The 24,346-nt window shown below is 36.4% G+C and overlaps 1 protein-coding gene across 2 annotated transcripts in view; it reads right to left on the bottom strand.

Moving 5' to 3' along the window:
- Positions 1–24,346, bottom strand: part of CPQ (carboxypeptidase Q) — a 502,651-nt gene that overhangs the window by 162,798 nt on the left and 315,507 nt on the right. For both annotated transcript variants that reach the window (XM_031650077.1, XM_031650078.1), the window contains one exon: positions 16,650–16,761. In XM_031650077.1, the coding sequence (XP_031505937.1) occupies positions 16,650–16,761 (112 nt within the window). The remainder of the gene's footprint in view (positions 1–16,649; positions 16,762–24,346) is intronic.

Genomic DNA, 24,346 nt, shown 5'->3' with positions numbered 1-24,346 from the left:
CAAAGAAAAACATAAAAGACGTGGATGAGAAATCTTATTTGACGCTACTTCATTTAAGTCCTAAAGCAAGAGTATTCACTGCCAATTCTTTTATTTAAAAAAATCAGGAAATGTTATATATTTATGATTAGTAAAATGATGCTTCTGTTATAAAATGCTGTAGGACATTATTGAAGTTCTTCCTTATTACAACCACTATGAACATTGCCTTGTCACTCTATATCCCACATCACTGCTCCATGAAAGTGCTCTGTTTCAATTCATGCCATGAGATGATCACCATTAGTAGCAGCACTGCCACTACAGTTTTCTTTAACATTATGTGCCATGTATTTTCCATCTCTGCAACTCTAATAGGGATGTGTTTTGCCTAGATTATGTTTGATCTATATAACAGTCCTGCAAGCATGTTACCATCTAGTTTACTGATAAGAAACTGAGTCCCAGATAGGTCCAATGACCTGCCAGTGGTAATAATTCATGCCTTACAGGGTGGCTCTGAGGATTTAAAAAGATCATAGTAAGTAACTGTCACATAGGAGATAAACATTGGTTCTCTCCTCCATTCTCCCAGGTGTTCAATTAATGTTTATAGATTATAAAAATGAAAATACAGGACATGGGGCTTTCTTAGGTAGATGTTTTGCATCTTTACCAAAAATCTCTGCTTTATAAGTTTAACCATTGTTTTTTGCAACAACATATTGTAAGGTTTCAGAAAGGTAATTAGTTCAAAGATTCCTCTACCAAACTCTTCATTTATGACCAAAAATGACATTGAAATGACTCACATAAAATTATTTTGCTATAAAAGATAAATTTAAAATTCCCTCTTTCAGAAAAGGAGTAATTCTAGTATGAAGCACTTCATAAAATATTTCTTTATTCTAACATACTGCCTAAGACAAGTGAATATGGGATGGCTAAATGGATCTAGGGTCTATGGTGATTGCTGATGAGAACAGAAATATAGCCTTTGAAAACTTCCTGACTTATATTTTCCCACATACATCAATCAGAGCAACAACTCAATAATTTCAATGATATTTTAAATACATTCCTTTTATTTTATTTATTTATTTATTTTTATGAATGAGACCCATTCCCACCCACCAAGGGCTCATCTGCTTGGTGAGAAGAGGCAAGAACTTGTAGGCATTTTGTTGCTGTAGCCCACATGACAGTAGCAAAAAGGATTGGTTATGCCTGGGATTGTCCCTGTTTGCAGATGACATGATTGTATATTTAGAAAACCCCATCATCTCAGCCCAAAATCTCCTTAAGCTGATAAGCAACTTCAGCAAAGTCTCAGTATACAAAATTAATGTGCAAAAATCACAAGCATTCTTATACACCAGTAACAGACAAACAGAGAGCCAAATCATGAATGAACTTCCATTCACAATTGCTTCAAAGAGAATAAAATACCTAGGAATCCAACTTACAAGGGATGTAAAGGACGTCTTCAAGGAGAACTACAAACCACTGCTCAGTGAAATAAAAGAGGACACAAACAAATGGAAGAACATACCATGCTCATGGATAGGAAGAATCAATATCGTGAAAATGGCCATACTGCCCAAGGTAATTTATAGATTCAATGCCATCCCCATCAAGCTACCAATGAGTTTCTTTACAGAATTGGAATATATTCCTTTTAAAAGATGCAATTATTTCAGAGAAAAGACAATAATACAAGCATCAGTGGTCACCATTCTTGGTTTTTTATGCATGAGGATCTTCTGAAAATGCTTGAAAATTGTGGGGTTTTGAATATATTAAAAAACAGAAAGATTTCTTGAGAATTCAGGCACCAGGGTAAATTGTAAATAGCAAGCACTAGATTTGATTCTGTGTTTTCTCTGCCTTGATTTTTTTCTGTATCTCCGGCAACTTATTTTGTAGTTATATTGACCTTAACAGTTATTTACTGTTTCTACTATTCTTCTCCTCAGGAATATTATAAATTTTTCTCTATACACTGTTACTTAGGTTAAGGACATTACAGAGAGAGCAAAAGGGATGGGAAAAATGATCTGTGCATCCCCACGTCCTCAGAGTGTTAAGTCTGCATAATATTTATGACACATCTATTAAGTGCTCTTCACTACAACAGTGAGGAGAGAATCAGCCTTATACACTAGCCTCATGTATACTCATGGATGGTGGCTACACTGGTGTGAAGGTTTGTGAGTTTAGCTTACCCAGGCCAAACTCACATTTGGGCTTTATTATGAGGGCCTCCTCACTGTGGGGATTCCCCTGACCAAGCTGAACTTTGCAATGGGATACAGACATGAGGACTCGAGAGCTGAGAGTTGATACTGGGATTATAACCTCTCCTGGAACATCCAATCTGCTGTTTTGGCAATTAGAATCTGATAATAATGGTTACTATTATTGATGGCTTAGCAGGGACCAGCTACTATCTATATTATTTCAAATTATCCTATCAAGCACTCAAGGTAAATTGTTCCCATTGTAAAGAAGAGAAAACTGAGATTTAAAATGTTAAATAATTCAGGCTGGGCACAGTAGCTCATGCCTGTAATCCCAGCACTTTGGGAGGCCGAGGTGGGCGGATCACTTGAGACCAGGAGTTTGAGACCAGCCCGGCCAACATGGTGAAACCTCGTCTCTACCAAAAATACAAAAATTAGTTGGGCATGGTGGTGTGTGCCTGAAATCCCAGCTATTCCGGAGGCTGAGGTACAAGAATCACTTGAGCCCAGGAGGCAGAGGTGGCAATGAGCCAAGATTGTGCCACTGCACTCCAGCCTGAGCAACAGAGCAAGACTCTGTTTCAAAATACATATATAAAATAATGATAAAATGTTAAATAATTTGTCCAGGAAAATACAACTACCAGATAGCATAGAAGGATTGGAATCCAAGATGTTCTAACATACAGCATATACTTATTTTACTATTCACGCTGCCTCTCACTTACCTAGAGATTTTGAATTATTTAAGGATTAAGAAAGGAGGACTTAAAGGTTGAAAAATCAGTGAGATCTGGGTCACATGTACTCTGAAAATGCTAGTGTCATGCAAGAACATGAGCCAAGCATCAGCTCATCAATAATGATTATCTAATATGAGGAGGGCACTAGCAGGATTACAAATAAGTACTCTTACAATAGTCAACTTCCTTCAATACTTTCTTTATCCTGTCACATACCCAGTAGAAACATTCTTTTCCTAGGGCTTATTTTTGAGAATGTTTGCAGGAGTTGAGGAGCCTAAGAATAGACTGAACTAAACCCTTATGTTCCATGGCAATTAAAAAAAACCCAGTTAACCATAAAGGTCTGATCAGATGTTCATAGCATATTTTCTCATTTTTTGCAGACTTCTGTTTTTAGGCAAGTTTACTGGAACAAAATTCATTCAGAGCTGGGTAAACCACAGCTTTTACAAAATGCAGCATTAGCATGATGCAGAGAAGTGTGTAGGCAAAGAACACAGCATCCCTGGAAACCCCATCACTTCCTCTTTGGTATATTTAACATAGAGAGGTAGAAGCTGGCTCATCCACCACAGCAAATAAGATTTGCTAAGCAACTCCAAAGCTGTAGTTCTCCAGGCTCATTATAATTGGGATCTCCCTACTCTGTTTTTCTGTATCTCTATTCTATTTATCACAGTACTTTAGCAATTAAAATAGTCAACACGATATCTCTATTTTAGAAAGAAGTCCTATCACGCTTAAAATCATCAACGGCGCCTGCTGCCTACAGCACCAACGCCAATCTTTAGCTTTGCATCCAGTTCCCTTCACAAACTCTTGCCCTTCACTTGACTCATTTCCCACCCCTCCTCACTCACCCATTGCTCTAGATTTATGAAGACATCTTCTACTCCTCAAACTATGTACTTTCATGAATTCTAATTTGTTCTTTCTTTTCCCAATTCCTAGCTTTTCAAGGCCTAGTTTAAATGCCTCTATCCATGTGAAGCCATTGTCACCTGACTATGAGCTCCTTGATGCAAGGAACTGTGTCCTGTCCACATTATTTGCTTGACATGAAGTGGGCAGTCAAAGCTTCTTACTGAAATAAGACATCTCCTTGTAAGCCAAGTGTGTGTAACAGCGATGATGCCATTGCAATAAGGTAGCTGAGGTTTTCCAGACAGCCCTACCATGGACTTGTATGTATTCCATTCTTGGGTGGGAGGAAATCCACTGGGGCACTAAGGATACTATTAGTAAGATTTTCCATGGCCCTTATTCTCCAGGATAAATGATACCAATTTCTTAAGCTTCCGTTTCCTTTACAACCACATGTCTTCACTTTCTAAGGCCAAATCAAAGCATATGTCGGGGAGGAAGCTGAGTATGCTGTAGAAAAGGGGGCCCTCTCATAGCATTCATCTGCCACCCCTCTAGACTCTCTATCAGACAGAAAAGAACTGGTCATCATGTTGTATACCCTGGGTGGTATCTACTTTTGCACAGAAATTATATATTCTAACTAAATGATACAATAACAACAGCAATATTCATGCAGGCTAAGGCTCTACAATGACTATGGAACCTCTCATACCAAATCCAGACTAAAAGGTAGACCACATTCTAAGTGACTCATTGTAAACAAATCTTTATCTCACAGATGTATTTTGCAAATCAATTTACACACAATTTGTCTTTTTACACATGCTAGTAGAAATGTCTGTGTAAGCTGAATGAGACATAAGGTTGTTGAGTGTGTTAGTGAAGCTCGTAAATGTGTTCAAACCTCAGGAAAAGCTCTCAGCAATTCCCAGCAGAAAAAAAAATATGTATCTGCCATGGGTCTTACGGAAAAGCCAGACACTAACATAAGTTGCCTCTAGAGGAAATAACATATCTGAATAAAAAATGAGAAGATCATCCTCTAAAGAAAATGAGGAGGAGTCACAGATGCCCCATGGCCATAAACCTAGTTTTACACATAATTTAAAAAAGGAAAGGAACAAATTCTTAAAAAATTTTTTTTTATTTCAATAGGTTTTTGGGGAACAGTTGGTGTTTGGTTACATGAATAAGTTCTTTAGTGGTGATTTCTGAGATTCTGGTGCACCCATCAACCGAGAAATATATATACTGCACCCAATGTGCAGTCTTTTATTCTTTGCCACCCCCCATCCTTTCCCTTGAGTCCCCAAAGTCCAATGTATCATTTTTATGCATTTGCGTCCTCATAGCTTAGCTCCCACATGTGGATGAGAACATACGATGTTTGGTTTTCCATTCCTGAGTTAATTCATTTAGAATGATGGTCTGCAATTACATCCAGGTTGCTGTGAATGCCATTATTTGTTTCTTTTTGTGGCTAAGTAATATTCCATTTTTTATATATATATATGTAAATCACACTTTCTTTATCCATCATTGATTGACGGGCATTTGGGCTGGTTCCACAGTTTTGCAATTGCAAATCATGCTGCTATAAACATGAGTGTGCAAGTATCTTTTTCATATAATGACTTCTTTTCCTCTGGGTAGATACCTAGTAGTGAGATTGCTGGATTAAATGGTAGATCTGCTTTTAGTTCTTTAAAGATTCTCCACACTGTTTTCTGCAGTGCTTGTATTAGTTTACATTCCCACCAACAGTGTAAAAGTGTTCCCTTTTACTGCATCCCTGCCAACATCTTTTTTTTTTTTTTTTTGAGTATAGCCATTCTTGCAGGCATGAGGTGGTACCACATTGTGCTTTTTATTTGCATTTCCCTCGTTATTAGTGATGTTGAGCATTTTTCCATATGCTTGTTGGCCATCTGTATATCTTCTTTTGAAAATTGTCTATTCATTTCCTTAGCCCCCTTTTTGATGGGACTGTTTGTAATTTTCTTGCTGATTTATTTGAGTTCTTAGATTCTGGATATTAGTCCTTTGTCAGATGTATAGATTGTAAAGATTTTCTCCCATTCTGTGGGTTGTCTGTTAACTCTGCTGATGATTTCTTTTGTTGTGCAGAAGCTTTTTAGTTTAATTAAGTCCCATCTGTTTATCTTTGTTTTTGTCGCATTTGCTTTTGGGTTCTTGGTCATGAAGTCTTTGCCTAAGCCAATGTCTAGAAGACTTTTTCCAATTTTATCTTCTAGAATCTGTGTGGTTTCAGCTCTTAAAGTTTTTGTTCCATCTTGAGTTAATTTTTATGTAAGGTAAGAGATGAGGATCCAGTTTCATTCTATATGTGACTTGCCAATTATCCCAGCACCATTTATTGAAATCACCATTTATTGAATGGGCGTCTTTTCTCCACTTTATGTTTTTGTTTGCTTTGTCAAAGATCAGTTTGTAAGTATTTGGCTTTAATTCTGGGTTATCTCTTCTGTTCCGTTGGTCTATATGCCTATTTTTATACCAGTACCATGCTGTTTTGGTGTCTAAGGCCTTATAGTGTAGTTTGAAGTAGCGTAATGTGATGCTTCCAGATTTGTTCTTTTTGCTTGGTCTTGCTTTGGCTATGTGGGCTCTTTTTTAGTTCGATATGAATTTTAGGATTTTTTTTTCTACTTCTGTGAAGAATGATGGTGATATTTTGATAGGAATTGCAATGAATTTATAGATTGTTTTTGGCAGTATGGTCATTTTCACAATATTGATGCTACCTATCCATGAGCATGGGATGTGTCTCCATTTGCTGGTGTCGTCTATGATTTCTTTCAGCCGTGCTTTTTAGTTTTACTTGTAGAGGTCTTTCACATCCTTGGTTAGGTATAATCCTGTTTTTTTCTTTTCCTTTTTTTTTTTTTTTGGCAGCTATTGTGAAAGGGGTTGAGTTCTTAATTTGATTCTCAGCTTGGTTGCTGTTGGTATATAGAAGATCTACTGATTTGTGTACATTAATTTCGTATCCTGAACCTTTGCTGAATTCATTTAACAGTTCTAGAAGCTTTTTGGATGAGTCTTTAGGATTTTCTATGTATAAAATCATATCATCAGCAAACAGTGACAACAGTGACAGTTTAATTTCCTCTTTACTGATTGGGATGCCCTTGATATCTTTTTCTTGTCTGATGACTCTGGCTAGGACTTCCAATTCTATGTTGAATAGAAGCGGTGAAAATGGGAATCCTTGTCTTGTTCCAGTTCTCAGGGGGAATGCTTTCAACTTTCCCTATTCAGTATAATGTTGGCTATTGGTTTGTTGTAGATGGCTATTATTACCTTAAGGTATGTCCCTTCTATGCCAATTTTGCTGAGGGTTTTCATCAAAGATGCTGGATTTTGTCAAATGCTTCTTCTGCATCTATTGAGATGATCATGTGATTTTTGTTTTTAATTCTGTTTATGTGATGTATCATATTTATTGACTTACGTCTCTTAAATCATCCCTTCATCCATAGTATGAAACCCACCTGATCATGGTGAAGTATCTTTTTGATATGCTGTTGGATTCAGTTTGCCAGTATTTTGTTGAGGATTTTAGCATCTATATTCATCAGGGATATTGGTCTGTAGTTTTCTCTCTCTCTCTCTCTTTTTGTTATGTCCTCCCTTGGTTTTGGTATTAGGATGATACTGGCTTCATAGAATGATTTAGGGATGATTCTCTATTTCTTTATCCTTTGATAGTAGAATTGGCACCAATTCTTTTTTGAATGTCTGATAGAATTCAGCCATGAATCTGTCTGGTCTTGGACTTTTTTTTGTTTGGAATTTTTTTAAATTACCATTTCAATCTCACTGCCTGTTACTGGTCTGTTCAGAGACTCTATATCTTCTTGGTTTAATCTAGGAGGGTTGTATACTTCCATCTATATATTATCCATCTCCTCTAGGTTTTCTAGTTTATGTATGTAAAGGTGTTCACAGTATCCTTGAATAATCTTTTGTATTTCTGTGGTACCAGTTGTAATATCTCCCATTTCATTTCTAATTGAGCTTATTTGGATCTTCTCTTTTCTTTTCTTGGTTAATCTCATTAATGGTCTATCTGTTTTATTTATCTTTTCAAAGAACCAGCTTTTGTTTCATTTATTTTTTTCTTTTTTAATTTCATTTAATTCTGCTCTGATCTTCGTCATTTCTTTTCTTCTGCTGCGTTTAGGTGTCGATTGTTCTTGTTTCTCCAGTTCCATGAGGCATGACCTTAGGTTGTCTATTGGTTCTCTTTCAGATTTTTGGTTTAGGCATTTAATGCTATGAACTTTCCTCTTAGCACCCCTTTTGCTGTATCCCAGAGGTTTTGATAGACTGTGTCACTATTATTATTCAGTTCAAAAAATTTTTAAATTTCCATCTTGATTTCATTGTTGACCCAATGATCATTCAAGAACAGGTTAATTAATTTCCATGTATTTGCATGGGTTTAAGGGTTCCTGTTGGAGTTGATTATCAATTTTATTCCACTGTGGTCTGAGAGAATACTTGATATAATTTTGATTTTCTTAAATTTACTGAGACTTGTTTTGTGGCCTATCATATAGTCTGTCTCGGAGAATGCTCCATGTGCTGATGAATAGAATGTATATTCTGCAGTTGTTGGGTAGAATGTCATGTAAATATCTGTTAAGTTCACTTGTAGGGTATCATTTAGGTCCAGTTTTATTTTGTTGACTTTCTATCTTGATGATCTGTTTAATGCTATCGGTGGTGTATTAAAGTTCCCCATATCATTGTATTGCTGTCTATCTCACTATTTAGGTCTAATAGTAATTGTTTTATAAATTTGGGATCTCCAGTGTTAGGTGCATATATATTTAGAATTGTGATATTTTCCTGTTGGACTAGTCCTTTTATTATTATATAATGTCCCTCTTCATCTTTTAAAACTGCTATTGCTTTAAAGTTTGTTTTTTTCTGATATAAGAATAGCTACGCCTGCTCACTTTTGGTATCCATTTGTATGGAGTATCTTTTTCTACTCCTTTGTCTTAAGTTTATGTGAGTCCTTATGTGTGAGGGTAGTCTCCTGAAGACAGCAGAAACTTGGTTGCATTCTTATCCATTCTGTCATTCTGTATCTTTTAAGTGGAGCATTTAAGCCATTTACAATCAATGTTAGTATTGACATGTGAGGTACTATTTTATTCATCATGCTATTTGTTGCCTGATTACCTTTTTTTAAATTGTGTTATTGTTATGTGGGTTCTGTGAGATTTATGCTTTAAGGATATTCTATTTTGGTATAGTTCAAGGATTTTTTTTCAAGACTTAGAGCTCCTTTTAGCAGTTTTTATAGTACTGGCTCAGTAGTGGTGAATTCTCTCAGCATTTGTTTGTCTGGAAAAGACTGTATCTTTCCTTCATTTATGAAGCTTAGTTTTGCTGGATACAAAATTCTTGGCTGATAATTGTTTTATTTAAAGAGGCTAAAAATAGGATCCCAATCCCATCTAGCTTGTAGGGTTTCTGCTGAGAAATCTGCTGTTAATCTGATGGGTTTTTCCTTTATAGGTTACCTGATGCTTTTGCCCCAGAGCTCTTAAGATTCTTTCCTTTATCTTGACTTTAGTTAACCTGATGACTATGTGCCTAGGTGATGATCTTTCGGCAATGAATTTCCCAGGAGTTCTTTGAGTTTCTTGTATTTGGATGTCTAGATCTCTAGGAAGGCCAGGGAAATTTTCCTTGATTATTCTATCAAATATGTTTTTTAGACATTTATATTTCTCTTCTTCCTTGAGAACACCACTTGTTTTTAGGTTTGGATGTTTAACATAGTCCCAAATTTCTTGGAGGCTTTGTTCAATTTTTTCATTCTTCTTTTTTTGTCTTTGACAGATTGGGTTAATTTGAAATCTTTGTCTTTGAACTCTGAAGTTCTCTTTTCTGCTTGTTCCATTCCATTGCTGAGACTTTCCAGTGCAGTTTGCATTTCTTGCCTTCCAGAAGTTGTGATTGTTTTATATTTATGCTGTTTATTTCACTGAAGATTTTTTGTTTCATATCCCATATCATATTTTTGATTTCTTTTAGGTGGACTTCACCTTTCTCTGGTGCCTCTTTGATTAACTTAATAATCAACCTTCTGAATTCTATTTCTAGCAATTTGGAGATTTCATCTTGGTTTGGATCCATTGCTGGTGAACTGGTATCATCTTTTGGGGGTGTAAAAGAATCTTGTTTTCTCATATTACCCAGATGTTTTTCTGGTTCCGTCTCATTTGGGTAGACTATGTCAACGGGAAGGTCTGGGATTCAGGGCTGCTAATCAGATTCTTTTGTCCCACAGGGTGCTCCCTTGATGTGATGTTCTCCCTCTTCCCCTAGGAATGGGGCTTCCTGAGAGCTGAAATGTAGTGATTGCTTTTGCTCTTCTGGGTCTAGCCACCCAGAGGAGCTGCTGGGCTTCATGCTGATACTGGGGAGTGTCTGCAAAGAGTCCTGTGATGTGATCTGTCTTCACGTCTTGCAGCCATGGATGCCAAGCACCTGCTCTGATAGAATTAGCAGGGGAGTGAAGTGGTCTCTGTGAGGATCCTTGGTTGGGTTTTTGTTTAGAGTGTTGGTTGGCCTCCAGCCAGGAGGTGGCACTGACAAGAGTGCATCAGCTGTGTTCCTAGTTGCCCTAGGGACACTTGGTTAAGTGGTTTCTCAGGTGATGGGCAGGGCCATAGAGCTCCCAAAAGATTATGACCTTTGTCTTTGGTTACCAGGGCAGATAGAGAAAGACTACCAGGTGGGGGCAGAGGTAGGCATGTCTGAGTTCAGCCTCTGCTTGGGCAGGGTTTGCTGCAGCTGCTGTGGGCTGTGAGGGTGTGGATCCCAGTCCAATGGAGTTATATTCCCAGGGGGATTATGGCCATCTCTGCTGAGTCATACAAGTTGCCAGGGAGGTGGAGGAAAGCTGGCAGCCACAGGCCTTACCCTGCTCCCATGCAGCCTGCAATCCTGAAGGCTGGTCTCACTCCCATAGTGCCCCCATAACAGCACCAAATCTATTTCCAGGCAGCAGGTGACTAGGGCTGAGAACTTGCCCCAGACTATGAACCTCTCCTTTGAGAAAGCAAACAGACTCAGTTTTTTTGGCATCTCAGGGAGCCTGCAGCAGTGATCCAGTTCCTTCAAAGGGTGTGAGGATTCTCCTGGCTTTCCTGGTATGTTCCTGAGGTAGTTCTTGGAGCAAAAGTTCACTATGTGACTCTCCACACACTGCTCTCTCTGTTAGAATGGGAGCTGCAAGCTAGTCCTGCCTCCTATCTGCCATTTTAATCCTTCTTCACAATTTCTTCAAGTTTCTAATTCTTCTACTGTTTTAGGTATTTTCCTCAATAAGTACAATTATAAAACATCAAGACCAAAATTCAGAACCAAAGAAGCAAGCAGCATCTACACATTAACATTTAAATTAATAAAAATAAAATTTAATGTTGGGGAAAATATTTAAGATTTAGAACAAGTTAATTTCCTGGACAGTTTCACAAGCAGATGTATTTTTTGCCAAACATATTGAGGACCAGTGATTTTAACAGGATATCTTTCCAGGGGCCATTAGTCTCCCTTCCTTTGTTCCCAAATAATTGTGCAGAAAGACTATCCAACATGGCAATAGGGAGAGTTCATGGAATGTTTTAAAATAAAAATTCCTTTTAGAAAATAAAAAAACCTTACCAAATTCAGGTTCATCTGGGGCCATAGAAAAACCTGATAGAAAGAGTCCTTAGCATATTTCAAATGTTTCCAATAATACTACGTTCATTTTGAATAAAATAGACTCAGATAAAAAGTTAGTTGTCGGCTAGAGTTTGCACTTGGGTGGATACAAGTGTTCTTCAGGGAGAAACACGAGAATAGGCTCTATCATGCCAATTAAGGAATCATCACATGGTTCTAGTTTGTCAATATTCTGGTAATCTCAAGCTCCCAATGTAGCCTAGAAAATCTAGAATGAAAACAAATTCAAGGGTATTTGTACTCACTTCCAGAAGCATATTCGTGTAAGGATTCTTGTATTCTTACTCAGTTCTGCCACCTCAAAAAATACCGCAGGGTATTGTGTTCCAAAGTACACTATACCCACGGAATACTCTCCCAACAAATGTTATTTACTAATAAAGAAATTACCAAGACGGATTTCCCAAACTTATTTGACCATAGGACACTGTCCCCCGCTTTCTTTATATCTCTTGTTATCCTGAGGATAAGTGTTCCTAGAAACAGACTGGAAAAGTTGTTCCATTAAAACAATATTATAAAATACTTAAGAGTATTGGGCATGGCATCAGGCTGCCTAGATTTAAATTTTTCACATAACAGCTGCTGACCTTGGGCAAGGTACTTAGCTTTTCTCTGCTTTGGTTTCCTCTTCTGCAAAATGAATATAACACAATTTACCTACTGCTTGGGTTTGTTTTCAGGAATAAAGGAGAATATGTATTTAGTGGAGTGCTTAGCACAATGCTTACAATAGTAATCTTCAGTCAGTGCTAGATCTCAACACTTTTATTATACCCAGCAGTATGGCTAAACCCAGTGGGGAGGTCCTTTCCAAAGGAGATATCTTTTGTAGGTCTGGGCTAGTCCCAGATTCGTTTCAGGACTCCAGCCATCTCTAGTTCTACCCTTTAGGCTTCCATTTCACTGGAGGCTGTTCATTTTCTTCTCTGTTACTCTGAATTGCATTTCCTGGGGCTTTTCCAAGAAAGACTTGACCAGAGCCTTAGGGAAGAAAACCTTCTTCCCAGATGGGTCCCCACTTCTAAGAGAGAACCCACTGCATTGGAAATGGCTGCATAAAGCTCTAGCTACAGTGGAACTTGAATCAAAGCCCTGGCAAGCCTTTGGCTGTCTTCATGGTTGTATTCTGGGCCAGAGAGGCTTGGTGACTCCTGGACAACTCTTCCAACTCCTTACCTCTGCCCTGTTGTTTCTGTTAACAGGGTGTTTATGATAATGACAATACCAAAACTCTTTTCTTTTTCATTTCTTTTTTGGGACTGGGGGTAGGGGAGTATTTGATGGCTTTTGCTTGATTATTGAAGTAACACACACTTAGTACACAAAAATCTAACATTATATAAATATATCAGGTAAAAAGTGAATCTCTACTGTAATTCCACAACCCCTGCCTCCCCTCATAATCCCAAGACTGCTACTGTCAACAATTTTCTTCTCATTTTTAATGACGGGCAGAACTAGAAGCTCTGTACTCTGCTGGGAATACTTCATTCTGCACCGTTCGCCTCAGGAATTTCTATTTATCTTTATAAAAGAAAGTTCAAATGACATCTTAGTGAAGTTGCTCTGACCCAGTCAAGCCATGTTGGTCCGTCTCTTTACCAGGTGTCCAAAGTAATTCGTACATCCTACATTCAGAGAACTTACCACAATTTCACTGCAATTTTTGAATTAAATGTCTCTCCTGCTTCAAGGACTGAAAGGGCCATTTCTCTTTCCTCTTGGGTGCAAGGCATCTGATACATGAACAAGCAGTCAATGCACAAGTATTTGTTGAGTGAATGAATGAAGAAACATACCAATAAAATGTTTTTCTAAAACATAGACTTTCAAGCTCTATAGTAATCATGGTCAGGAGGCTCAACGTTTACATTTTTTCTGGAAAAATGTTTCTTACATGTCCCACATTCCAACAACCAGGTAATACTGTTAATTCTCATATCTTTCATTTCTTTAGACCTGAAAACTCAAAATTCTAACTTCACAGCAAATGATACAGTTGGAAGAATTTGGGATGGATGGTAGTTTATTTTCTAAGTGCCAAATGCGCATTTTGGAGCATCATTGGCCATAGGCTTTGGGCACTGACACCAGAACATTCCAGGAAATAACATTTCAAATAAACAGTTTCAAGTCCAGTAAACCACAAACACAGAAAAGTACTCAACAACACTTCACAGCAAATAGCCTTCTGTAGACGGTTACTCGGGAATGGCTGATTATATTTACAAAGCACAAATAACTCTTCTGTTAGATTAATTGAATATAATTTAAGCTGAAGGCTTGAGTGAAAAAGTGAATCTATAAGAGTGATGAGAGGGGAAGACAAAGAAGAAGATACCAGAAGGATGAATCTTAGAAAAATATTTCCAAATATCAGAGATCCCCACTGGACCAACTCTTCAAATTAACAAGCTCCACTGAGGGGCTCTGACATGCTGCATGACACATCATCCAAGGAATAACATCCAAAAGGAGTCTCATTTTTCTTGGAAAAAGAGATTGCCACGGAGCTTTCACATTTTACCAATTAAACAGATTGGATTCCATGTAATTAAGTAATATAATTATGAACTTATTTCTTGGCTTCAAGCCCAAAGCTGTATTTCTAGTTCAAGTATATCAGCAATTTTCATCCAGAATTCATACATCACATGCTGAACCTAGCTCTTCATATTAAAATACGTAGGCAACCTACAAATAGAAATCCACAATTTCAAAATTAAAGAGTAAGACTCAATGGGCACAATCACAGAAAGTGAGGTGCAGAGGTAGATACTGGGCATTAAACATAAGCAGGATATAGAAGTGACCAGGAGAAATTTAAGACTTCTAAAAATTTAGTATGAAATGAAAAAAAGTGGAGAGGTCAGTAGTTTTCTATCGTACAAGGGATGGTGACTTAAGTAGAAAAGGGAAAGGATATTTTAGGGATACATAGGAACTGGCCCTAAAGTTACATTAATATAGCAAATATACAAAGTTAGGAGGCAAAGTAATCACTAATGGGGAGGGAGGTAAACTAAATTATAATCTTCTCTTACATTAAAAAAATGGTACTGTCAGAATCATGCTTATTAAATTATAAAAGTTAACATTTATTGATAACTTGGGTTGGCCCAGCCCACATTCTAAGTATATTCTGTGAATAGCTTATTTAATTTTCAAAGCAACTGTATGAGATAGGAACTATTATTATCCCATTACACAGATGAGAAAATTGAGGCACAGAGAGGTAAAGTAACTTGCCTAAGGCCACACACCTAAGAAATTGTAGAGCTGAGATTTAAACCCTGGCAGTCTGGCTCCAGAATCCTATGTTTTTAACAATATACTATGGTGCCTCATAACGCCTACTCAAAAGAAATATTACTCTTTATTTTAGAGGTCTATTCACATCTTTATATAGACTTTCAGAAATCTTTTGGAGATTTAAGTCCTGAATTAAAGAGACTGGTCACTAGCTATCAAAAGCAACTGAAGTCAATGTACTTTGAGAACCGGTAAAAGATGCTCAATTCACTTTTGCACGGTATTTGACACTTGTCCATGCAATTGAATTCAATTCAATTAACAGTGATTTAGGGTCCCATGCTGAATACCAAAGAAGTAAGATTCAAAGCTTAAAGAAGATACAATTTTTATTCCAATCTAGTGCAAATGAAATACTCTGAAGCTTACAGTTGAATAGAAATGAGGAAAATGAATCCAGAGCATTCAAATGACTTGCTTAAGGCCTAAAATGTAGTTTGTAGCACAAAGTGACCTAAAGTCCAATTCAAATGGGTCTAAAGAAAGTTTTTCTTTTTACTCCACCACTGTGCTTCCAATCAAGCTGGTCGAACATACTGAAATAAAATTAATGTCCAAAATCATTATCGGTGCTTTTTGAAGAGGAAAAATGTTTGACTTTCTCCTGCTTTCCTCTAGAACTCACTTCATTCTGGACTGATATGAGAAACAGAAAGAAGAGATAGCCAAGGGAATATTTTTAAGAGAAGAGGAGGAGAGAATTAACACAGCATCTCCCAGAGCTTCTGTGAAGGAATGTGTGATTTTCAGGTTTATTTGCTGGATAACTTCTCTCTCAAACCTTCCCCAATTCTAAAATTAGATATTGAAATTACGTCTACATTGATAACTATGTGTATATGTATGTGTGAAGGTTACCCACTCCATTCTAAGAGCCTTAAGAACAAAGGAGATGCTTTAAACCTACATGCCCAGGTTTTACAAAATGCTTTATAAAAAACAAAGTAGGTGGTCAAAATCTTTTCTGTCATAGTGTATATACAGTGTAAGATTTCCAATTAGTTTGTTTTCTTTAACAAAATGACCCTGTATTCAGGTTACCTAGATAATTTTATTAGTTTATATTAGTGGTTCTCAAACTGGGGCAACTGCTTCCCCTGGCCCCCCAGGGGACATCTGGCAATGTCTGGAGTCATTTTTGGTTATCATAACTTGAGGTTAGGGGAGGGTGCTACTGGCTTCTAGTGGGAAGAGGTCAGGGATGCTGCAAAACATCCTGTCATGCATGGGACAGACTTTGCAACAAAGAATTATCTGCCTGGATTCCTTATTGTGGCAATGGAAATCATTCTTTCTATCCTAGGTTACTCTTTTATTTCTATGATGGAAAAATGCCTGGCCTTTATCCATTGTCCTAATAGTCTGATAATGTGTTAAGATGAATAAGGGCAAGGAAGTAGGAGGTGCTGCTGATTTTTCTTTGCATTTCGTCATATTTTCCTTGCATATTTTTAGCTGGTGTGGTTATGTTTGCTTCAGTTTTATTTGCTTGTTCATTCTCCCCAGTGGCGGATAACAACATTTGACACTTTAGATGTCTGGAGTACACATGAATAAAAATTTCTTTAAGAGGATAAGTTGTTTCTTTTCTGGGAATCAACTGACCTCAAGAGGATCTTTGAACATACCATGGTAACTAATCTGTTAAGTATTTTGTGTTTTGAGTTAAATATGTCACTACTGAGATTCTCACACGTTAGTTAACAATTTTCTAAATATTTACCAAGATCTTTAATAAGTGAGAGTGCTTCCCATGATATAAAGGCTCCACCGCCATCATCCATGGCACCCTGCCCAACATCCCAGCTGTCCAGATGTCCACTGACCAGTACAACCTAGAACAAATAATAAAAAGACAAAAAATAAAACTAAGCAAAAATGACATCAAAGAGCAAACATTTATAGGTATTCAAAATATAAAAATGGAACTTTTATATTTTCTTTTCTATTTTTATGTCTTTAAAGATATGTGTCATTATTAGTGGAAAACTTGGTAAGGAGGAATTATATAAGGGGTCTAAGGCTATCCTAATAGTAATAAAAATCCTCACTTTGTACCTTTATTTATTAATATAATTTGACTACTAAAGAAATTGGCTTATTACTGACAGATATTTGATAAATTTATTATATGGCTTAAAACCTAAATGACACAAAAATGAAGCTCGAAACTTCAACCACATTCTTAACTGTCCTAAATTCTAGAATAAACATAATAAACATATATTGAATTGATTTAAATGAGAAAATGAGAACAATATTTTTTAAAAATTGTTTTATGCATTATAGATTGATGTTGAATAAATAAATAGCTGGATTTCAAAACTAGATCCAATTGAACAGGAGAACTTTTAAGGGAAATTTCAACTGACATTAGTATTAAATAAATCTAGAAATTATATTACACATTTTAAATCATCACAGGTTTGAAATTTTTGTCAGGAAGTATTAGTAATTCTAAGACAATACAAAAAAATTCACTGAAACTAAATTTTGTGGACACATTTCAAACAAGTTAAAAACCAAGTATAGTGATGCTGGGGTATATAGAATATTGGTTTGAAAAACAACGTATCTTGATCATTATAAAACATACAAATATGGAGTCAAATGAATTACATATCTAAAGAAATTTTAGAGGAAGGCATAGAATAACTTTGCCAATTTAGAGTAGGCAAAGATATCTTAAACTGGATACAAAAAGTATAAACCATAAAAGAAAAAATAATAAATTATATTTTGAGTTAAACATGTCACTACTGAGATCCTCACACATTGGTTAACAATTTTATAAATATTTACTAAGATCTTTAATATGTGAGAGTGTTTTTTTAAAATTAGGAATCTCTAGTCATCAAAAGACTGCATTAAAAGAGTGAAAAGGTAACCCACAGAAAAACAGAAAATATTCAGCATATATATACATATGAACAGACAGTTCACACAGAAAGATATGCAAATTACTAATAATCATATAAAAAGATACTCAGTTTCATTATCATCAGGGAAATATCAATTAAACCACATTCCATACATATCGACCAGAATGGCTAAAATGAAAAAGACAAAATATGCCAAATATTTGTGAGGTGGTAGAGCAACTGGAATTCTTGTACGTTGCTAGTGTAAGTACATTCAACCACGCTGGCAAAACTGGCTTATCTATTAAATCTGAACATACACAAAACTATGACCCAGTAATTCTACTCCTCATTATATATTCAACAGGACTTGTGTGTGTGTGTGTGTGTGTGTGTATACTTTAACCAAAAAAGATGTACTGGAATGTTCATAACAGAGTATTCATAATAGGCCTAACCCTCCTAAAAAAAAAAAGAAAAAGAAAACTCATCAAATGTCTGCTGACAATAGAATGAACACTGAATACATCGTGTTGTATTTATCAATGGGACACTCCATAGCAATAAGGTAGAAATGGAAAATGAACAAACACAACTCATGATAAATTTATATGAGTCTCATAAACATAATGAAGAATGAAAGAAGCCAAGTAACACATGATGTATAATTCCATTTATATAAAGTATAAAAACACACAAAACAGGAGAGTGATTACCCTTGGTGAGGAGGGTTAGTGACAAAAATGGGGTATGGGAAACTTTTTGGGGTGCTGGTCATGTTGTGCTTTCTGATCTGGGTAGCAGTTACACAGGTGTACTCAGTTTGTGAAAGTTCACCATATACACTTAGGATTCATGCACTTTCTCTGAGAATATTATACTTCAATAGAATTTTAAAAAAAGTTTTACAGATTGATGTGTATGCACAACATGTACTAAGTAAACCAAAGTTGAACCAATCTTCTTGATGATTAAAATAAAAATTGCCCATTACTTTGGGAAAGCAGGACTTTGGGGTTAAAATATTAGGGTGACCCTTTGCACTGAATGATTCACTGAGCAGCTGCGGGATCTCCCATTGACTTACATACAGACCCAGTCTAGTATGACTTCATTGTAGTTACAAACAAGCACAATCCCCCAAACTAACAAATGGCTATGTAATGAACCCAAATGGATTGTTTCTAAGGGGGAAAAATAAAGAATAAAGAAAAATTCATGTTGCAATAGCAGGAACTTCTGATTCAGAAAGAAGTGGTGTAATCCCCTGTGGGACAAACAGCCCAATTAGTCAACATTCTCATGACTCTCAGAACATTTTCCTAATGACGTTCCAGTGGATTAAAAGTGTCAAAATGTGCTTCAATAAACTTTTTCTCAGATAATACATAGGAGCAACTAAGTTAAGGAAGCTATTATTTTATCCTTCAGATTTCTTTCAGAATAACTGAGATTGTTTACAATCATACTTCTTTATGTTTTCTCCATTCTGTAATCTACTTAATATTACTTAAACTAGTAGTTAAAAAATTGGAAAGATGATTTTTGAATGATAGGAAACTAAACAATATTCCATAGGATAAGGTCTTTGGTATAGTGCTATAGAAGAATGATTACATATTCTTTGGATTATCAGAGCTTATTTCAGTATATATTTTTTAATCAGAAAAAAAAACTGGGGCAACAATGAAATAGTAGTAGTAATTTTAATATCTAGTGATTTAAAACTAGGTAATAATAAAAAGCTATTGCTAATTCAGTAGCAATGTGAATGAACTTGAATTTTCCAAATATAAGAGCTTCTGCATACACTTAGAAAATAGCAGTGCAGGAGGTTTCACTCAAAATGGAATGTGGCTAGCATTCCTTAATGTTGCCTCACAAAAGATAACCCAGAAAAATATACCAACGCGCAAGGCTACTGAAAATCTCCCTTATGTCAGGGTCAGGCATGTTATAATAAACTTGGATCTGATTTAGACAAACAAAACAAAACCAGACTACCCAGAAATGCTGTAAACTGCAGTTTCATGAAAAATATCACCTGATAAATGCTAGGAAAATCACAGTCCCTTCACTGCCTCTGTTGCCAGATCCAGATTCCTTTGAGCAAAAACATGGCCTAGAATCAACAGAGAAGTGGGCACCTGCCCATCTGCCCCTTGTGTTGTGAGTCCTGAGGCACTCAAGGTACTGACCAATTCTTTTACCCCAACTTCCTTTTCATCACCATCTCTTCCAAATGCAGTAAAGAGTAAAAAACTACTCTGAAAACAGCAATAGCAGCCGAAACAAAACAACTAGAAAGGCAGAATGGGAACTCTAGTTCTTTGAAAGGTAGGGTTTGGTATTTGTGAGGTAGGCATTAGCCCTGACTACCTTGGGAAGAGGGCCTTGGGAATAGGGGAAGAATACACCACAGTCGAACAGAAATGCACTGGATGAAAGCCTGCTAGCAGAAGGAACCAGAATGGCAACAGCATACATCCACCCACAGGCCAGCTGTAGGTCTGAGAGTAGAGAAGGACGAAATCAAAGATGTGCAGAGAGCAGCCTGAGGACAAGCCCCTCTGTTACTGGTGCATGTGAAGACACCGAGTCCAAATGGATCCACCTGATTATGAGATGAAAATGAGACATATGAAAAATATGGCAGTACTGGGGAGAGGAAACAGCCTCAGAGGACTTGCATTCTTATGAAAATGAGCTAATGCAAGATACTGAAGAACATTTCACGCTCTCTGGCATTCAGTCATGGTTTCCTTCAACAATTTTTATTGAGTTCCCACTATGTGCTAGAGATACCGAAATGAATAAAACAAGCAAATATTCTGCCTTAATTGAATTTAGATTCTGGTGGGAAGATGGAAAATAAATAAATACAATATAATGATAGTTTTAAGTGCAATAGAGAAAAATATCTTTATATCTACAGTGTGGAGTAGATTTTTAAAATAGAATAAAAATTCAAAGCATGAATAGTAGATGTATAAATTTAACTATCATAAAATGAAGCCTTTATGTTCATCAAGAGAAGTCACAGAATGAAAGGAGTTGCTAGAAATTGGAAGACATTTCCAATATATATAACTCAAAATGATTTATATTCAAAATGGATAAAGAATTCTTATAAATCAATAAGAAAAAGATAAGCGATCTAAAAAGCAAATAAGCAAAACACATAAAGAGGTATTTCACAGAAAGAAATTATGAATGGACAGCAAACATTTGAAAAGATGACCAATTTCATTACCGATCAGGGAAATGTAAATTAAATCCTTAATAAGATACCACTTTGCAACTATCTGGCAAAAAATTTAAAATCACACAAATGAGATCTCGGCAAGGAGGCTGAGCAATAGGAATTCTTATCCACTCCTGGTAGGAGCAGGAAATTGTTAAAATCATTAAGGGAAAACAATTGGACATATCCTTATAGAGTTGAATATATGTACACTCCACAATCCAACAATTCCACTTTTGGTGTAAACATTAGAGGACTTCTCATACCAGGAGACATGGACCAAAATGGTCATATAGACACATTCAGAAGTTCTCAAACTGAAAAAACACAAATGTCCATCATCAGTAGAATAGATAAATAAATTGTGGAATAGTCATGCAATGGACTATTACAAAGTAGTAAAGTGAACGGAAAATGACCTAGTGATGCATTATTAAATATAAATGAATCTCAAAACAAAAATAGGCAAAAAAACAAAAAAAGACAAAAGAAATAGAAGAGTACAATTCTATAATATAAATTTCAACTAAACTAAATAATATAATCTTCAGTAATACATACAAAGATAAAGATAGTATAACTATGAAAAAAAGCAAAGCAATAGTATACCGAAGTTAGGATTGTGTTTATGTCTAACGGGGGTTAGGGCAGACAGGAGGAGGTGATCAGGTACGGGAACACAGTGACCTTCAAAGACACTGATAGTGTTCTGTTTCTGCAACTCAGTGGTGAGAACATGTGTAATCCTTCCATTACTATTCTCTAGATTGAACATAGATAAATAAAGTCTTCCATATGTGTGATATGTTAAACTATAGCAAGAATTATCAGAGACCTACCTTTGAAAGTCAAGGGGCTCAGATAGTTTTAGAAGTGAGTTCAACCGTACATTAGATGTCAGATTGATCTTATTCTATTTCAACTGTTCTAAAGCAAACAGAAAGCATAGAAAATGTCTATATTTACTTACAAAGCTATCACAATCTTGATATTAAAACCTGACAAAGATAGTGTCCCCCTTATAAACTAACTAGAGATCAAATATAATTGTAAAAATCTGCAATAATTGAATCCAGAAGCATATTAAAAAGTATTGCAATAATGGCCCAGTCATCTTCAAAGGCCGTTGGTAACTAGAAGCTGTAATACTTCTAATGTACTAAGAAAGGGCCACTTTTGAGTCATACTTATTTTCTTGGCATGCTTAGCTTTTAACTTTCTTCATTAAAAATTACGTGAGTTGTACAGATATTCATCTAAACCTGACCACATTCATGTTGATCAATTGTCAGTAGACAACAGGCCTGTCTGACAATAACGTATGTTTCATTTCACAAATGTCTTCTTAATCAAAAACCAGAAAGACAGCTACTCAGTGGGTTTTTTTTTGGGGGGGGGGCTTCTGTGATTTTTTCAAAAAAATTGCAGCGGCTTTCTTCTCCTAGTCTTAATTTTATTTGGTGTATTTTAAAAGGTAGCAGGAAAAGTCTTAGGGCTACAAAGTTTGAGGCTTAATGCATTTCCAGACACAGGAAGTCCCCAAATTTTCAACAACAAAAATGATTAAATGTTTGAAAAAATATGACGTACCGAAAAAGGAGAAAAAAAATAACTCATTATTTAGCCTTAGAGAAGAGGCCAAGGAGTGACCTAATAATGGGCTTCAGCTAAGACAGGTCTCACTGTGAAGAATATGAACAGCAGAAGAAAGCGCAAGGGAAGCCAGGCTTGGACTGCAGCAGTGAGCATTAGGGTCATATAAGCAAGCAAGAATCTTCTGATGCAGACTTTTGTTGAAGTTAAAAAAAATGACTAACAGGGTAAAGGTTACGAAAAATTTCCTTCCTTAGAGAGTTTCTAAAATAGACTACATTCTGAGGCCTTAGACAGAAAGCTAAAAGAGAAGAGATAAATAAAACCTTTCAAGGTTCCATCCAATACAATATTCCATGACAGTTTTCAAGAATTCCTCTTCTATTCTAATAATTTTGAAGGAGGAAATGGTCTTTTAAAAAGTCTCTATAACCTCAACAGACTTTTCCCTGAGCATCTCTTTTCTGGCTGTCAAGCATCTTCCCACAATTTAAAATCTAAACACAGGTGGGCAGGCACTTCTCAAGAAATCCATGTTTTCATAATCCCCACTGGAGACAAAGACTTGACTTTCAGAGGGCAGTTGCTGAATGTATTGTGCTATTGCCCAGCACAGACAAAAGGGACTATGTTTGAACAAATATTTTCCTCCCCAATGATTCAGACTAGGTGGTCTACAGAATAAAGCTAAGCTCTTGACATACAGGGTGTGTTCAGAGGCAACACAGCAAACACGTGAGTTCCTCTTGAATTGATTTCTTATCTTCAAGCTTTTTTTTTTTTTTTTTTTTTTTCCCCCAGTGAAGCTATTGGGTGTTAGTTTGTAGGATACAGAATCCTTTCACACAAAAATGGGCCATCTGTTCAAATGCTCATGGATCACCCAGCTGGTCCTGAAAAGAGCTGTTTCCACTCCCAGACTATCCCCTCTTACTTGTAAAGGACACTCAGATTAGATTCACAAAAAGGAGATCATGCCTATTCCTGGTTGCATGCTGTGAGCATGTTACTAGACTGATAGCTCAGGATAAAATAAGAAAGACCTAATTTATCTGTGGCACATGAAAACCAAGCACTTGGTAGATTTATAAAATGTGATTGCAGTGTATTTGCAAGAAATGGCTGGAATTGACTAAACATTGACTTGACAGTAGGAGAACAGCAGAGAATGTCTATGGAAGGAAATCATTCTCATGAAATGGAGGCAACTGGGTTTCATGATTAGATGCAACTGGAGATGATCTTCTCTTAAGTAGAAGAATCATGTATTTGAATTCCTCCTCTATTTAGCCTCAGCAACCACAGTATAAGTTGTCTCATTTGAGAGGACAGGAAGAGTAGAAGAGCTGAATTACAACACTGTATTTGAACTTCCTGAGGTAAGGGAAGAGACATAGAGAGTTTAAGTAACTTCTGTGTTAATATTGAACATCTTTCCCATAATCAAATCCAAGCATGGTACAGCACACAGTTAGAACTTCTCATTCCTTACAACTATTCACTTACCATTACGTCCTAGGCCTTTGTCATGCCAAGTGGGTAGGATTTAAAAAAAGAAGAAGGCCGAGCATAGTGACTCACACATGTAATCTGAGCACTTTGGGAGGCCAAGGAGAGAGGATCGTTTGAGGCCAGGTTCAAGACCAGCCTGTGCAATGTAGTGAGACCTCATCTCTACGGAAAAAAAAAATTAGCTGGTGTAGTGGTGCATGCCTATAGTCC

Source organism: Papio anubis, chromosome 8 (genome assembly GCF_008728515.1).
Source record: "Papio anubis isolate 15944 chromosome 8, Panubis1.0, whole genome shotgun sequence".
Lineage (NCBI taxonomy): Eukaryota > Metazoa > Chordata > Mammalia > Primates > Cercopithecidae > Papio > Papio anubis.
Note: the sequence above shows the minus strand (reverse complement) of the source record. Positions and strands in the feature narration are given on the sequence as shown.